The sequence below is a fragment of the Euprymna scolopes genome, chromosome 5 (genome assembly GCF_053919585.1).
Source record: "Euprymna scolopes isolate OS-2025 chromosome 5, ASM5391958v1, whole genome shotgun sequence".
Taxonomy (NCBI): Eukaryota; Metazoa; Mollusca; class Cephalopoda; order Sepiida; family Sepiolidae; genus Euprymna; species Euprymna scolopes.
Genome location: NC_136486.1, coordinates 148,033,403 through 148,052,851, shown reverse-complemented (window position 1 = coordinate 148,052,851; position 19,449 = coordinate 148,033,403). Strand labels below are relative to the sequence as shown.

At 32.5% G+C, this 19,449-nt stretch overlaps 1 protein-coding gene across 10 annotated transcripts in view; it reads left to right on the top strand.

The window, feature by feature from the left end:
* LOC145277016 (synaptogenesis protein syg-2-like) overlaps positions 1-19,449 on the top strand; it is an 824,542-nt gene that overhangs the window by 764,074 nt on the left and 41,019 nt on the right. For 2 of the 10 annotated variants that reach the window (XR_013868085.1, XM_080128620.1), the window contains one exon: positions 12,535-12,562. The exons of 6 other annotated variants lie outside the window; for them this stretch is intronic. Coding sequence is in view for 2 of the 4 variants with exons in the window: in XM_080128620.1 (XP_079984746.1) it covers positions 12,535-12,562 (28 nt within the window). In the remaining 2 variants the exon portion in view is untranslated. Of the gene's footprint in view, positions 1-12,534; positions 12,564-19,449 lie in introns of all 10 variants that reach the window. 2 more of the 10 variants (XR_013868082.1, XM_080128617.1) reach the window with 1 other exon arrangement.

Here is a 19,449-nt window from a genome sequence, read left to right as displayed (position 1 = left end):
GTATCTGTTTTAATGAAATATGCTCCAATTAACTCATAGCACTATTGCCTCGTCGACGTACATACTCTCGACTAATCCAAAAAGCTGCAAAATCCCACCCCTTCATTGTTGAGGTCCCTAGATACTGGAAAGCCTTATACTCTAATAGTTTCTTTCCTTAAACTGCTAGACTTTGGAATTCCCTCTCTTTTTTCTGCTTCTCTGACTGTACTAAACTGCAGAAGATTAAATGTGATGTGAACAGACATCTCAATGTTCACATCCATGCAGCATCCAGTTGGTCATGATCCCAAATAATAGCCCCTTGCATTTTAAGTGGCAATACGCCTTGTTTGAGGTGAAAAAGAGTAGAAAGAGAAAGATATATGAAAAATGATCTCAGGACGGAGAATGGAAAAATGTGAAATTTTTGAATGAGAAAGAGTTTAAATATAGCAAATACTTATTAGAGCAGAAAAAAAGAATTAGAGGTAAAAAGGAAAAGAAAGAAATGGTTAGGTTTTGTTATAGTATATCAACCATACATGGATTATTTAATACTGAATAAGCTGTCAAATAGAATCCTACAGAAAGGATAATCATTTTTTTTTTTTTTTTTTTTTTTTTTTATTACATTTTCACCCCAAACAAGGCACATTGCCACTTTGGTGTAGGGGGCTACTATCAGGGGAAACATCTACTGGGGTACTATGTAGGGATTAGGGCAGCGAGATTTGACATTCTAATGAAGCCATTGCACTCAGAAAGCTCCACCCAAGAAAGAAATTTTTACAGTGAGAATGGAAACACTACTCCTAGAATACATTACTTTTAGAATGGTTTGTTTTGTTTTAGAGTACGACAACCATTCATTACTCCTAGAAGGAAATTTTACATTGAGAGTGAAATCATTACTTTTTGGCAATGGCCATCTTTATTCCAAACATGATTGACCCTCAGTCACTACTCTACTTGGGAGGAAAATAATAACAATAAAAAAGGAACGTTTTGAATTTCAAAAAAACTAGATCGATTAATATGGTTAAGATGTTCTTATAGATGCTAAGGCATGACGTGACCAGCTGATTGATCGGATCAGGTGTCTTCGACTTCCCGGCTAGCGGAAGTAACAGCTAAGATGGATTGTTGCAAGTCACCAGGCAACACATAACAACTCAGATCCTGTTTTTAGGCATCATGGGTCGCCATCTATAGCATACAGATGAATCCGTTTTCAAGAAATTTACCCTTCTGCATGGGGGTTGTAGTTTGTGACCCTACCGAATAGGCGGAGACAGAGAGAGAACAAATAAATATCAAAGAATATTGGAAAATGAAAAATGGCAACTAAAGATCGAGAGAATGAGAGAGTGAGGGAGGAGGGAGCATGAAATATCAGAATAAAAGAAAATAAAAGAAAAATAGATTTAGCAAGTGATGAAGAAGTCACTTATCTGAAAACTATACAACGAAACCAACACTTCAATTCATTTATGAATTAGAACCAATGAATGAGTGAACTGATTGACCAGAACAACGAGTGAATGAATGAAAAATATGGCAAAGTAATTACAAAGAGTAACGAAGGGCAGAATTGATTTTGTAAATCAGTGAAACATACGAAAATGAGAGATGAATAATAAATGACTTAACGAGTTGATGATCAGACAGAGTAATGAATAAGTCATAAAAAAGAGAGCACCATAAAACAATTGAATCAAAGAATTGTAAATAGATACAAAAAAAGACCAATTTCAAAATAAGTAAATCGTTTCAATTAGTTTGCTATTTAACATTTTCTTGTACATCTTTTACATGGGTACTATGGATAGTATCCGCTTTTCTTCGTGGGCCAGGAATGAAGCTGCTTTCTTTCAGGATTCTTCTGTAAATCCTGAAACTGTTCCACCGACCTGACCAAGGTGTCCAACATCAACTTTGACCCCAAGAAGCGGATAACATTCACAGATCCCCTTCCCCATATTCAAAAGCTATGTAATCAGAAATAATTACCCAGCCGTCCCTTGAATATGAGGGGGGGGGCTATGAATGTCATCCGCTTCTTGGGGTCAATGTTGATGTTGGATATCTTGGACAGGTCGGTGAAATAGTTTCATATTTAGACAAAAAGATGAAGAGAATTTCCTATTCGACTATTTCGAATATCCACTTTTTAAGTGTTTCTTATTAAATTACATGAAAGGATTTAAAACTTATATCTATCTAGACTATATATGGTGATCGTTCTTTTTTTAAGTTCTACAAAATTCCAAATCAACTAATCAGACACTACTCTGCACATGAGATTATAACTGATCGCAAGATAAAACTATCAACTTACCATATACACCAGTCAAACTATGTGACCTCGAGCTTGGTTAGTACCAGATGGGTGACCACTTTACTTAGTGTGTAAGCTTGTGTCTAACATCCTGCAGAAAAGGCAAATAAATTAGGAGACGAAATCAAGAAACTGAAAATATAAATCAACATATTTTCGTTCTAAGGACAATAATATTTTAAATAAATATCTATGACCATTTTCCAAAAGATTATTGAATAAAATTGTTTAAAATCATAGAAGTTTGAAAATTCCAAAATTACATTTGAATGTGAATTGCAACAAACAAACGATAATAATATAAAAGAACGGATATTTTTAAAGATGTCTCCATTTAACCTGCAGTTGGAGGGGGCGAAGGTGGCTAAGTGGTTAATGACATGAACTGACAACCTATGTATGCCAAGTTCGAATCCAGTTCCTTCTAAAGAAGCACTTTAACTTAGTGATGTTGGCAACCTTCGTGTGGTTTCCCCTTTAGTGCCTAATGTCTTTCTAAAAATAATTCTAACAAGGAAGCTATCAGCGAAACTAATGCCAACAACGGAATTGTTATTATGAAGGATGAAGATTTGCAAATTTTGCTTACTATAAAACTATTGTACAGAAACGAATACTTTACACAAATTTGAATACAGATTTTAGGTCATGTATTCATTGATTACTCCTAACAATATTAATACATTTTTCTTGCTATCTTCAATTAGACCAGATTGCGCTCTAAAATGAATATTCCCAACGAGGGCAAAGTTAGAAACAAGATCCAATCTTAATTTGAGAAAAATCAAGCTTCTTTAAAAACCAATCTGAATTGGTGTGAGAAAATCTACTTCAATCATGAAGTTCTTCACCGATTGAGAACAAACCGTCGAAGTGTAGTATCAGAACAGATACTACACATTGATATTACATACTAATATCAATGTGTAATATCTATTCAGATACTACACTTCGGCAGTAGTTTTGTTCTCAGTTTCCATAATTAACAGATGAATAGATAGAAGTGGAAACGTAATGAAGGAAAGGGTGTTTATAGAATCATGCTATTGGGAGCGTGAGTAACAATAGCGAGGGGATCCGATGCTGCACTGTCCACAATGGACATCGCTGAAGATGCAGCTGATCAGGTTATAAAGATGAAACAATAAATGAAATTTGATGACATTCGATTTTCTTTGTACTTTCATCAGATCACCTTTTTCTTTCTTTCTTTTAGAGAAATTAAATGCAGTTATCAATTCGATATTTTTTGGCAGACAGATTTTACATGACATTTACAAATTCTAGCCACAAATCTATTTCTTTTTATTGATTATTTTTCTCCATTTTGTTTTATTTCAGTATTAGCTTATGCAAACGCAGGACATGCGGAGTTTTACAGGTCGTTATTCAATTGTGTCATATTCGGATATTACTGCTGATTTTCATGCATTCTCTTCAGTTGCAGTCAAATTTATTATTTCGATGCAAGTCCAGAATTTAACCTAAAAATAAAAATACAGAAAAATTCTTATGATCTAAAGTACCCGTCACAGAATGAAAATGCTATATTCCAAAAATTATGTAAATTGATCAGGTAGTTTTTGTTTGTTTTTTTTAATTAAGAAAATCAAATTTTATCAGGAAGAAAGATTGGTGTGGCTTTATCCGCTATATTTAATACATAAAGGGAGACAATTAAGACAGTTAAGTTTATAGCCCTATAATGGCTACGATATATTATTACTAGGGCAATGACAAGAGAATATTCTTATTGTTTTGACTCTCGAGTATATATATCCGACACAGACGCAGTTAATCGAGAACCACATCACTATCTAAAAACATAAGGTATTAACTGATATATATTCGAGAGTCAAAATAATGAAAATAATATTCTCTTGTCATAGAGTTAATTATTACTTACGAAGAATCGTAAAAAAAAACAAAAAAAAAAAAAAACTGATTTTCTATATAAAAAAATTACTTGATCAATTTATGATCTTTTGAAATATAACATGTGAGGTTTCGTGACGGATACGCATATTAAAGATATTTCTGTATGCTTTCTTTTTTTTTTTAATAAGTTTGAATTCTGGATAAGAGTCATTTCTGCACTCTACGGTGAAAATTCCTGGTCTTTTTTGTTGCGAATTATCACGTATGCATTCAGTGTATCATGTTATTCACGCTTTCTTATCCTCATGAAAGGAATCATCTTGGAAATCATTTTATTTTGCTTCTATAATTTTACAGCAGTTTCTTAATGGTAGTTTTTGTTTTTTAGAAATTAAGAATTTACCTAATTTTAATATAGGGTGCTAGAAAATAACTGCTAAGTATAAGACTATGAGCAGGATATAAACAGTTAAAATAATTCATGATTTTTGTTAAACTACTGATCATTTTTACAAACCTGTTATTTTAAACTTACTTTTCTGCGTTATACTTCAATTCTTATAAATGTATGCTATCAATATAAAAATTTTAAATTACCAAAATCGATATCTTTTTCCAAATAAATATGTATGTAAATAAATCGGTTTTATTTGATACTACACTTTGATCTTAGCCAAAACCCTAAGAGGCCATAAAAATTGTTTTTTGTGACTAGGCATTTACAAATTAATGAACAAAATCTATAAATATATATATAGTGTGCCAACATATATTTTACGTGTAATTTATTCATACAAATAATATCATAAGGTCTGCATTCGTTCTTAATATCTATAAAACGGAAAGGTGTTTTACTGTTACTTTAATCATATCAATATTTTGATTTATTCATATTAAGAATATTGTGAAGTCTGAACTCACTTGACATTTATAAAAGGAATTTACAAAAAGGTATGGTTTTGTTTCAGTTGGTACACAACTAGAAACGTGATTGGTTGATAAGAAAAATAGGCAAAGTACACGTTGTGAGGGTAGTAGTTTTACCATGTCAACACAAAAGTTCTAATCTCACCTACGACTAATTTTTTAATTGGATGTATTTTATGAATTAAAAGTAATCAAAATAGCATAAAAGCCATTACATAAACATCTTTTCTTTTCTTTTTTTTAAATAAGTGAATTTTTCTTTATTTGATAATCAGCAAAAAAGTAAACATAAGTATTCAGCATTAGTAAATTATTTTTTATTAAATTTTATTAAAAACAATTTCTAATGTTTTTTCTTTCCAAAATATAAATATGTAAAGATATTTTGAATAGAGTAACTTGGTCACGTATTTGAAAAGATTTTGTAAGTTTAATTTGAAACTTATAAAAACGAATAATGTTAGATTTTTTTTTTTTTAATTAAATGATTAAATTTTTTTTTCTGAGATTTTCACTGTTAAAACAACTTATTCAAAGAGGACTTTCTCTTCATTTTGTTGGTGGTATTAATCCTTATAGATCGACCCCTCGGAGAGAGAGAGAGAGATATATATAGAGAGAAAATATATATCCGATGTTAATGGCGATTATTATAAATCAATGGGTTGGTTGGTTGTTTTTGTTTTACGGCATATCAACCCTTTTCAGGTTATTTAATGCCGAATCAAAAAATTTTGAAGAAAATTTTTTTTTAATAGAATATATTTGTTGTTTTCAAGTCGGTTTCTATTTAACCCATAGTTGGGACCCTAACAGGTACTACCACTCCGGGTCAGAGTGGACCTGGGAGCAATGGTAATTAAAGGGTGGCTCCACACTCCCCAAAGCCGGCAAGCTGGGGCCTCACCACTGGATATAGTTTATGGTCATATCCAGGACCCCCATTGAGGGGCTTTTACCCTCTGCAGGGGGTGGGGGGCAGTCGGTGTATTCTAATGCCCCACCGACAGGGCCAAATCAATGGGAGACGCAAATTTTGGAGAGATAAAATTTGTCAGATCTTTGAAAATATTATTTCGTATATTTAATTTGAAAATTCAGAAAACGAAATTATGTTTTTCTAAAAACGTTGTTTTAACAACTAAGGTTTCAGTAAATGCACACATTGTAATTACTTATTCTCTTGTGCAAATATCAAGTCATGTATTTTTCCACTCATGTGTTACTTCATACTAGCTATATTATAAAATGGAAGAAGTTAGGTAAAGACGAAAAGCAGCATACCCTGGTATTCTACCAACAACACTCAATAAGCAAGTATAAACTAGCTTGCATAAAAATTCATTGTTATTTATACAACATTAGCTTCATATGTTCGGCGTTACCCGGAGGTCTTTACTTTATTTCATTATTGATGCCCTCCTCCTATTCAATTTTTTTTTTCTTTTAATTTAATCCAACAAAATATTTACATTTTTAAAAAGATAATTCAATGAAGAAATTTATGTGATTAAAAAAATATACATCGGTTTTGCAAAATGTCGAAATCTAAATCCCATGAATACTTTAGCGTTTATTTCTTTTAATAACGAAACAGACATGGCACAAAATGTTTTTTTTAAACCAGTTTCTGTATTGCTGATTTCGCTTGATCATGATATTGAATAAAGTTATTTAAAATTAGAGAAATTTTAAGTTACATTTTTGCAACAAACAAACCATGTGTTGTCTGACAAATTTATTATGTAGAAGAACGGATATTTTTAAAAATGTGTCCATTTAATCTGCAATGGAAAGGTGAAAGTGGTTAAGTGGTTAATGACACGGACTGACAACCCGAGTGTGCCAAGTTCGAATCCAGTTTCTATTACAGAATCACTTTCACCTAGGGGTGTTGACAACCTTCACGTGGTTCCTTCTCCAAGTCCCCCATGTCTTTCTAGAAAAAATTCTAACTAGGAAGATATCAAAGAAACTAATGCCAACAACGGAATTATCTGATTCATATCAAATGAAGATGTGCAATTTTTGTTTACTATTAGTCCTTGCACGAAAGAGCAGGACACAAAATGTTTTAAATAATAATAGAATAACAAAGACTTTCACTGGCGAGGACTACTATTGACCGTAACCAGTTATACAGTCCTTTTGAAATTTTCATCTCTATTTTTCTCGTTATGTACTGAATATTTGTTAATGAAACCTATATGAAATATGTTCCGTATTAAATTTTTAAGATTTTCTATTCTGAAAGAAGTTTAAAAAATTTAATCTAAAAAAGTTATTTTAAAGTTTTTGTTAAAAAAAATTCAGACTTATAATAATACAAAGAGGGGGGGGAGGTTGCAAAAATGAGATGTGGTGTGAGGAGAAATACAAACTGAAATAGAGAGAAGGAGAGTTTTAAAATATAATCTTAAAAAAAAAATAAGATACAAGTTAGAAAAGCATTTCATCCAAGGCATGAAAATTGTTAAACAAAATGTTTTTACTATAGGCTTTAAAAATAAAGGTACAAGATTCAATTTGAAATTTATTTATCTTTGAAGTGCACTTTTATAAATTTTACAAAGTAAGGTATAAAAATTTAATTTAAATTGAATCAAAAGTTACCTTGGATTTATTTTATGTAATGTACATTTTGTTGCAATTTAAAAACATTATCTTTCATCTAGCAATTAATGATATAGATATAAAATTTTCAATTATTTTTTTAAAGTGCAACAGAATGTACATTACATAAAATAAATCCAAGGTAATTTTTTGATTCAATTTAAATTAAATTTTTATACCTTACTTTGTAAAATTTATAAAAGTGCACTTTGAAGATAAATAAATTTCAAATTGAATCTTGTACCTTCATTTTTAAAGCCTATAGTAAAAACATTTTGTTTAACATTTTTCATGCCTTGGATGAAATGCTTTTCTAACTTGTAAACTATTGTACAGAAACATACTTTACACAAAGCTGAAGACAAGTTTAATCACAACAACATTAGTACATAAATAATACAATATATACAGTCCTGAATATGAACATACAGTGCATCCGGTAGTGAAACCCAAATTGGGAGCTTTTAGAGTTTCCTCTTTATTACTATTACACCTATTAAGGTCTGATCTATGGCTGTATAGAATTTGTCCTAAACACGATACTAAACCGCCTTAAACATCCATGGACGGTGTTTGTATCTACCCCTATCCACTACTCCAAAATCTATTTTTCTCAGCAGTTTTTACCATATTTTCTGCCTACAAGACTTCCCAACCCTAGCAACTATCCAAGTTCTTCTGCATCTAACTCTGAGGTCCCAATTTGGAAGCCTTGAAGACTGCTGAATCATCCTTTGGTTAGCATTAGCCCAAAGTGAGAGCACCTGTCAGGATCTTATCTGTGGGTCAAATAGAAAACATTGCTTCAGATTCTAATTATTTACAAAATATATGCCTAGAAAAATTAATTTATAACTTATACACACACGTCATCAGGACTAAATAAAAATAAGTATTTGACTGCTTCTATAAGTGCTCATTTTTTTTGTTTACAAATAAAGAGCTTTGCATTATGCTAAGTAAGCAGTAGGCAAAATCATTTAACGAAAATGCACTACCCAAGAAGTGGGGGGGGGCTTATATATAGGCATCAGACAGACAGTTTTGCTGCATCATACCTCATCAATGTTTTGAGACTCGCATCCATCCAAAGCCGGGAATAGAACCTACAATCATCTAATTGATAGTCGTCTGTTCTAATATACACATATACAGTTTCAGCATAAAATGACCCAATAACGATTGATATGCTGCAAGATCTAACCTACCAAAACACCAGTCAATAGATCCGATATGATTTGAACTTAGATTGCTGGTTCTGTAGCTCATCATGCGCATTCAATTATTTCTTTCCTAATTCGATAAAGGAAAGAACGAAAATGAAAGCAGTGAATGAATACAAAAATACATTTCCATTGGCGTTGGAAGGAGGGCATCACATGCGTTATTTGCGAGGTTTCTAATAATCAATATTTTGTCTTCAACCCAATGTTGGCCTGGTTTAGTCCAGAAATAGAGAAAGTTCTGCTGACCCACAGAAGAGACACCCCTACCACCACCGGCACAACCATTGCCCAACTAATCAATTCAAACTTCTTGTAGTCTTACGCGTGGTGTGTATACTCAACAGTCTCAATCTCAGTTGCACTAATGGCACAGGCAACAGCATCGGAGGGGTTAGAGGGAAAACAGCCAAAGAATTTCCCACTTACACTGGAAGAAAGACCCTTTTATTTGTTTGAAACTCGTCTTCTGTTTCATCCCTTACAGAGAATAGCAATTAATTGCTCTGTTTTCTGAACAAACATCCTTACGTGACGAATCAGCTAGCCATTCCGGTTTCCTAGTGAACAGACCTTCACTGGATTTAATTGGTCGACAGAAACATGTCCATGAATACTGTAACGTCGTTCAAGTTTGTGGTATTAGTGTTGGTCAGTTGTGATAATCGTAGGATAGAGTCTCACCATCTTTGATATTCCTCGGGGCATCTGCTCATTACTCTGCTTGGCATCATACGGATGTCAACCTTCGTTCAATTATTTTGCTGGCAAAAATTCTTAGTGTATACTCGTCCTACAGACACAGTTAAGTAATGACAAAAATATTGAATAATTTAGCAGTAACTAAGAGAAATGAGAGAAAAGTGGGGAGGGAGTGAAAGAAGAGAGGAGGGTGAGTGAAAGAGAAGAGGGGGAGGGAAAGAAGAGAAGAGGGAAAGAAGAGAAGAGGGAAAGAAGAGAAGAGGGAAAAAAGAGAGGAGGGGAGGATAGATGAGATAAAAAGAGGAGAGATGGGGAAGGGATGAGAGAGAAGGATAAACAGAGATTGATAGAGAGAGTAAGAGAAAGATTAAGCATAAAAATGGGAGAAGGTGTAAAATAAGACAAAACAGAGGGAGGGAAAAAGCACGTCTCAATGAATGAAGTATATTTTCATCATGATTTTAACCTTTTGTCAAAATAAAAGTTGTTATAAAAGGATTTTTGGATTGAAAATGGTTTATTTCTCCTCTTTATTTCAATTATTCAAACAATTTAATTTTTTAACACACTAAATATAATAAAACTTTATATTATTTGACCTCATAGAAAGTTATTTTATATTAAATCTAGAATTTTTGTTGGTTTTTATGTAAAAAAAAATAATTAAAAAGCTAATTTTACTTACTAGATTCTATACAATAACTCAAAATGCACTTATACATCAAATGTGATGCATACGAAAGATATAGCAAAAAGCAAAAACAATTTCTAGTTTTTTTTTTGTTTTTTTTTCAAACATTTAAGGAACAGCTTTGTGTATACATTTTATGTGAAAGACATTAAAAAAAAAAAAAAAACTAATCTTTATGAATTCCCAAAATATTAAGAGCTGTGTACGTTTGTTAGCACTTCACATTTTACAATTGATAATTCCAATTGTTGCTCGCATTATTTTAGGACGTAAAAACAATATTAAGTGACGTTGCTTTTCATTTAAGTTAGTATCACTCTCAGTTAATCCCCAATCATCAGGTTCACTTTAAGCTCATCATTTTCACACTGCTCCCCCCATCACATGCACGTTTGTTTGCAATAATGTTTGGCACAAGACAATTACACTGTTGTGAGTCTCAACTTTTTGTTTTACATCTAAAAGATGAGGATACCTGTCTGAATAAAATTATGTGTATTTTTTTGTGTTTTATATTTTGTACTTATTTTGTTGCTGCATGAATTGAGGAGAAAGAACTTTGAATATGAAATTCTTACAATGAGTTTCATCTTCAAACTTTAGTGAGACCGACTGACAGAGCCGCTTAAATGAAGGCATTGGCGCATCTAAAATACTACGTTTCATTTTTTTTTTTTTTTTAAATGAGGATTGAAGATTTGGATTATTCGGACTATTATTATTTTGAATGTTATTCTCACTATGATTTGATCAATGTAACTTCTACTCTCCACATGACTTGTTTCACTGTGAATATTTATACAAAATTACGAATAGAACACCTGATTTAATCAGCCAGTATTATTTTATTTACCTCCTTCTCGGGACGTTAGACACAACGTGAAGTGTGGGTTTGTTCAATGCGTTTCTGTGGAACAAACCGGACTTGAACTTGGCACAGCCAGGTTTTCAGTCTGTGTCGTTAACCATTTAGCCACCATTATTCCCCTTCCCAATAATTAATCTACTCTTATGAGACGAAGTAAAAATTATAGACAGAAGACCCGGGAAGAGTAAAGCATTCAAATGAATCATCGCATATGTTGAATAACAATGGCTTCTTAAGTAAACCTAACATAGAATTTAAAACAATATGGGAACCAATTAATATAAACAGATTAGATCATCAAAAATATAGGCGCTTCTACACTATCAGAACGAAATTTTGTAGTCGATGAATGGAGTTTTCAGATATAAAAAAAATAATGGTTTCTACTGATTTTTCTTTTTGTGAATTCTAATAAATTACAATGTTAGCGTCCAAATTAGGCAGTCGAAATTACCTGAATACTGTTGATTTATATTTTAAAAAAAACACACACACACAACTGTAATCATGTTAGGTGAAAAAGTGCGGCCATCTGGTTTCAATCGAAATGAAAAATTAGCTCTCTTGTGTCTTATCGTTTTCTTCAAATTCTATTTTCTTTAATAAAAAAATTTTCTACCTCATCGATTTTCGTAATTTTTGGATATAATCATCTTTAAAATACGAGGAATACGTAGATACCATTGTTTTCATGTGAAATTCAGTATTACGATTTCCGAAATTCCGTTCTTATAGTGCAGAAGCGCCAAAATATAAATTACAAAAATATGTGGTACTAAGTAGTAATACTATGCATCAAAAACAATAAGTTCAAAGCTTCTAAAATTCATACTAGAATTCTCCACGTGTACCTGTGACGCAACAAAGTGCTGAGCTATAATCAGTTCTAAATGGCAGTAAAAGTTCAATCCACATAAAATAAAAATTGCTTAATACTTCTACTCAGTCATGACTGATAGAATAATATTTACCTCCATGGATTAAATAATCTGAATTTGCATACAGACTCCAGATTTTGAATAAAGATTCAGGAGTTCTACAAAACTACCTGAAAAAATATTACAAGTTACATCGGCTGAAACGTAGAGAGAATAAATCGTCCAAATAATACAAACTAAAATGTGATGCATACAATCTTCACCTTTAGTGATTAAAATACGACAGCCATAACTACAAATAGATATGCGAGGACACTTCAAGAAAAGTAAAAGCAGACTATCATCGTTCGAATCGCGGTCAAGCAAAAATGGTGAAAGTCGACGATTGTTTCTTGTTGTTCTTAGTGAAAAATGTTATTGCTCTGTTTTTTCAGCCGAATCCTTCGCACATACCTACGCCCAGTAAGTATTTAAACAAATGACGCTACACTCGGCTAAACGCATTAAAAAAAAAAAAAAAAAATCTGAAATCAAACATCTATCTTTTTCTACTACTTTCTTATTGGGATGTGTTCTTTCGGTTCTTGTCCAGAATTCAACTTATTAAAAAATATATATATACAGAAAAATCTCTATGATCTATGTACTCCCTGCAGAATGATTTGTTATATTCCAAAAATCACGTAAATTGATCAAGTTGCTTTATTTTTAACTAAGAAAATTAAATTTTGTGAGCGAGTGAAAAGGGATAGTCTTGTGCCGCCATTTTGAAGAAAAAAAGAAAACTGGCAGATAACTCCACAATAATCTAAACTTGCGAGATCAGCCTTGTAATGCTAATGACTTCATATTAATCGCTTTAAATTATTTAAAAATAATTTTATTTATTAAAAAAATACTTGATCAATTTACATGATATTTGGAGTATGACATTTTTATTATGTGACGGTTACTTAAATCATAAATATTTTTCTGTATTTTTTTAATGTTGAATTCTAGACTTGCACCACTCTTTACTCTCTCGGCAACTATTTGACCTCTGACGCTAAAGAAAAAAAAAAATGGCATCGATGCATGGAAACATGTACAATGAAAAGTTGAATTAGAATTTGCACATTCATTTCTAAATGCATTTGCATGAATCGTTTCTGCCTTTCCTATGTAGAAAAAAATAAATCGACTTCCTCTATAATTCTATTTATATACAGTTAAGTATGTGTTTATCTATTTTTATGTATAGGATTCACTCTTAAACTAATAGATCCTTATGAATTTTGGAAAACAGCTGCTAGGCGTAAGATAGGTAATGTAAGTTATATTTAGTTTTGTACAAAGGGATGGAAACCCTTTATAAAAATACAGATAGCACCAATTTTTGTGAAATTTTAACAATTAGATAGTAACAAGTATTTTCCGAATTTTTCTTTTAGTATTTGAAAGGGTTTTTAGGGGGCATAATATGAACACAAACTGATTTAAAAATCAAAATATTTTAGACTGGCATTACATTTCACCCACAGTCATTACTAGGGCTGTGACAACAGAATATTCTTTTCATTCTTTTGACTCAAGTATATATCCGACACAGTAACACAGTCAATCCACTGAGAATCTCATCAGTCTATATAAAAACAGATAAGATATTAACGGATATATACTAAAGAGTCAAGACAATGAAAAGAATATGCTGTTGTCACAGCCCTAGTCATTACACACCAATTAAATAAGATTTCCTGAATTTCAATTTCTTTCTTTAGATCCGTTCAGCTTAAGCGTTAAATTTTAAATATTTCAAAAAAAAAAAGTAAAATCATTTTTTTTTAAATTGGCTTAAGGATTTTAGACATAAGATTTAATAGCATCATATCTTGATTTTAATTTTCATAGAACATAAAATTGATGCAAAATTTCCGTTACGGGAATTAATTTAGCCGTCCTGTAACAGGTATTCTTCTAATTTCATTATACAATACTTAGCACAATAAACTATATATCCATATGAACTTGCGCTATGTACAATAAATCAAACTCCTTTATACACTATGTACACTGTTTGCTATTTGTAAATCAGTTTATTTCAACAATTAAGAAAAAAAAGTCGCTTAAACTCAATATTATACAAATAAACTTGAAACTAAAAGGTCCGCAAAGACAAGTGTCCGCTCACAATCATGTTTGGAAAGATAGAGATTCTAATTCTTTTTTTTTTTCACGCATGCACCCCAACTTCAGTTGATCCGTAAATTTGTATCTTGTTCAAAAGTCTCACATCGTCTTCTTCGTTTGCACCTTTGACAGTCTGGCATAAGGCTGTCGTTACTTAGCACTTCCCTTGGTGCATGAAAATAAATACACAACACAACATACACACATAAACTTAACACATAAGCTATATATACGATAATCAATTTTTTGTACGCACTACACTGTACAAATAGTTGATTCAGTGCCAAACTTTTCTTTTCCAAATCTATCAGCAGACTAGATGACATGATTATTACCAATAATTTGTTTTATGGCCCATATATATATATATATATATATATATATATATATATATATTATAGTAGTAGGCCGCCCAGCATTGTCCGGTCATAAAATATGCTTAAACATGATATTTTGATTAATACAGATTTTGTATTTGTTATATTGAACCCAATATATAGTAATGATTTAAAAAGTCAAAATACTTCTGCACCACTACCGACAATCGAAACCAAAACATTTATCTTATGATTTACTTTCTCCTTTGACGTTAATGCCTGAGCTATGAAGACATGTTTACTGCAAGGCTAAAAATTAAAACATGAACCAATAGCTTTTATGTTATGCATGCATAATGCCGTCTTTTGACCTTCACTTGGCAAATTTCATTTTTTAAATTTTCACACTTTTACACCAAATTTCTCCGGCTAAAACTCAAATATAAAGTTTTGCATGGGTTCGATTACCCTATATATTAAGTTTCATGTCCGTAGACGAAAAACTGACAAAGGAGTTTAGTAGGCAAAATTTTTTAAGCACATATATATATATATATATATATATATATATATATATAAAGTCAGAGAACATATCAGAGATACCCCATGGACCAATATGCCAATGAGACACCTGTATGGTACAAAGTAAGCATTGAAGCACATGTCCCCGCATGAAAGTATTATAGCAAGCTCCACTCACCCCATGGTTCACTACAGATTGTGCAGCTACCATTGCACAAAGACAGCATGTGCTCCACCAGCTTATATGTTATAAGTCAAATGCAAATAGGCAAAAATAGATGCTAAAATCATTGTAAGAGAGTAATAACCACAGCCAAAAGAAGACATGCTGAAATAACCAGGGAATGCATAGAATCGCAGAAAATAGGAACTTGCGATTTCATGAAAATTTATAATAGTTTAATAAATAAAGGAAAATCAGTAATTCCCCCACTATCCAACAACCAGAAGGTTACATGCATGGCAACCGAAAAGGCAGAAATGCTTGTTCGGCGATTTGCTTCCAATTCCACCCTAGACTCACAAATATCCCTATGGGGATGAGAAGCCACACTTGATGATCTGAAAATCACCCTTTCTCATGATCACGATGTCATATAAAAACTTAGACATCTTCAAGGTGTGTGAGCCTGATCTCATCCCTGCTATACTAATTAAGAAATGCTCAGCTGAGCAAGCCCCTCGTACTTTCGAAACTATACAACAAATGTCTTGTTGAATCCTGCTTTCCTAATAGCCGGAAGATGGCCTCTGTAGTACCAGTGTACAAGAATTCTGGCGAAAGGATCGACCCTCTCAATTATCACCCTATAAGTCTTCTCCCCCTTTTCACTAAAATCTTGGAGATGTTAATCAATCAAGCACTAGTCCTCCACCTTGCAAAAGTTAATCTTCTTTCTGACAAACAGTACGGATTTAGGAAATGTTCTACTGCAGATATTTTAACAGTCATCTCCGAATGCATATATCATGCATTGAATAAGACGGGTGAAGCTTGGACTGTAGTCTATCTATCCAAGGTCTTTGACAAAGTCTGGCATGAAGGGCTGCTAATAAAAATCAAATCATATGGTATAACTGGATGAATACTAAATATAATTAGATCCTTCTTAGACAATAGGACCATCCAGGTTGTCATTGATGGACGTTCATCCAAGCAGCATAACATTAATGCAATAGTGCCTCAGGGGTCGATCCTTGGACCACTATTATTCCTGATATTCATTAATGACCTCCTCAATAATACCAAGTCTGAGATGGGACATCAGGGTCATTGTGAAGGCTGCTGCAAGGAGGGTGGGCTCCCTCTATCATGCCATTCGCCTATGTATGGAGTATTGTTGCCACATCTGGGCTGGTGCACCTACCACTAGTCTCTCCCCCTTGGATAAGACCCAAAAAAGGGTCTCCAATCTAATAGGTCCCCATTTGTCAATTAGGCTCCAACCCCTGTCTCATTGCCGCAATGTTGCATCCCTGTGCCGTTTTACAAGTATTTTAATGGAATGTGCTCTAATGAACTCATTGCACTTGTGCCCCCTCGACATACATATCCCTGACAAACTCGCTTAGCAACAAAATCACACCCCTTCACTGTTGAGATTTCTAAATGTCAGCTAGACTTTGGAATTCTTTTCCTGCTACCTGCTTCCCAAACTCTAATAATATGCAAAAGTTCAAATGCAACATAAACCAACATCTTAATCTTTCTTAGACATGGTCCCAATTAGTATCCCCTTACGTCCAAGTAGCAATATGCCTTGTCTGGAGTGAAGGTGAGTAAAAAAATTAAAAAAAAAGGGTTTCTGTTTACTATAAACATTTTATGCAAATATTACACAAGAATAAATCATGTAGATTATTTGCATTTATATAATTACACATAATAGTTAACTAAAGATGATCATCCCATAAGAAAACCGAAAAAACTAATAGGGAATTAAAAATGAATGTTTAGAAGAATATGCAAATTAGCTAGATCTTTTGCAGATGAATGCAATTCCATGACCCATATTTAAGAAAGTTGTATTTTCCTTTTAAAGAAATAGAAAAAAAGAGTTTTTAATATGAATACTAATACACAAAAAACTCAAATTTATATATATATATATATATATATATATATATATATATATATAGATAGATAGATAGATAGATAGATAATATAAAGCTGAATGTCTGTGTGTGTGTGTCTGGTCATGAATAGCCTCCTATATGGTTGACTATTTTAAAAAACTAATTACATATAATGATAAAAGATGTATCGAGACACAGGAATGGGTATGTTTGATCTGGCAGAATGGTGGTTCATTAAAATTGTGGGGTCTGCGTTCGTGCCTTGTCCACAAAGTATGGAAATAAAAAATTTAAAAAAAAAAAAAAACCTTTACAATTGTTTTTGATATAGATGTACATAATAATACTTTGGTAAGTATGTTTTAACTTAAATAGGGGTGGTATAATAAATTTGTGGGGTCTGCGTTCGCGCCTGGCCTCCATAGAATGGAAATAGGCACACACTTAAAGACTTTTCATATCTATCTGCGTAAGTATACTTTGATAATTATGTTTCAGTTTGAAGAAATATGGTATAATAAAATTATGAGGTAGTCGTTCGCACCTGACGTCCATAGAATGGAAATATGTCACAAAGTTTAACAAGGTTTTTAATATAGATCCACAGAATATTGTGATAATTGTTTCAGTGTGAACAGGTATGGTATAATAAATTATGGGGTTTATCTATTTTATTTTTACTTTCATCATATTTTGCTTTGGTTTTGATATCCCCAAATTCAACCCAAATTTACAACCCTTCCTTTTCATAACCTATCATACTTCCATAAATCAGAGTCAATTTTCTGTAGGTTGTTTTTGAACCCAGTCAACGACGGATACTTTTGCTAGTATATATATATATATATATATATATATATATATATATATATATACAGGGTGACCTTCCCCCCCCAAAAAAAACTGGTCCCAATTCTAATTAGGCCCCGTTTCTTAGTGTTTTGTCCGAATGAAATGAAACTTTGGTCATAACTAGTTTATCATATTCAAAACATCACATCAAAACACTAGGGTATTTGCCCTTTTTTCTCCATTCTACAGCATATGTTCTAGATGGCCTCCATTTAGCTTTTGTTTTTTTGGGGGGGCCACCCTGTATGTATATATATATATATGTGTGTGTGTGTGTAACTGCATATATATATAAAATTGAGTATATTGAAGGCATAAGGGTGGATATGTGGGTCATATTTAGTTTTATACAAAGGTGTCTAAACAGGAACGTATTGTATAAAGTAAATGGATTCAAATGAATTATATGAAATTAACTGAGAGAAAAACAAAGGAGGAGGGATGTGGAGTCCATCCCTGGCGTACATTATATTCAGGAACAGAAGTCTCCTCAGAGAGTGCAAAATAGTTCTAGGTTTTATAGGCTTTCATGTTACTGGTAAGTCCATGAAAATTTGTATAAGCTAACAGAAAATATCTGGCCTCATGAAAGTGCTCGATTCCACAAAGGAAATGATTTGATTCTTCATCGCTATCACATAATATATAGTGACTAAAAACTAGTTATGTTTATTAATTTTGAGGTGATATGATGAAATAAATGGATATTCAGTCATTAAATGCTAGGTTTTGGATTGTTAGACGATATTACAAAATAAAAAATGAAACTGTTCAATTTAAACGAGCAGAGGATTGCACGAGGAACCGCATGCCCTTTAGCAGCCCACAACACTATATTACTGTTATTTTTCTTTCTTACATTTGATAATTATTAAGGTGGGGACGAAAGATGTACTCAGCATCGAGTAGATTTCTTTTTTTATTGAAATTGCGTCAGACAAGGCGTGAAGCCATTTGATATAAGGAGCTAACAAAAATAAAAGATGATTGTCAACAAAAATAGATGTCTATAAACCTTAGTCTTGAAGAAAATTCGTATGTTCACTATAATGCTAAAGAACCGGTCTTAAAATTTCCTGGGGGCAACATTCTATCAGAGAGCAACTTTACAGACACTTTTCTCAGATCTCAGCCTTGATCAGATAGAGAGCCAAATTTGATGGACAATGCTGGAGAGCTAAGGATGAAATTATCAGCAACATTCTTATGTGGGTGCAAAAACACATGGAAAAGTATGGAGACTGTGCAAAAAATATGTTAACAAACAAATGAGTCAATGCATTTATGATCAGATAGCAATGTGTGATGGAGGATAGAGTGAGCTGGAGTGGGAGAGTCATGAAGATCCATGACAACTAGGACGAGATGATGATTTTATGCTAAAGTTTTCACTCCCAATGCAATACACTACCTGTA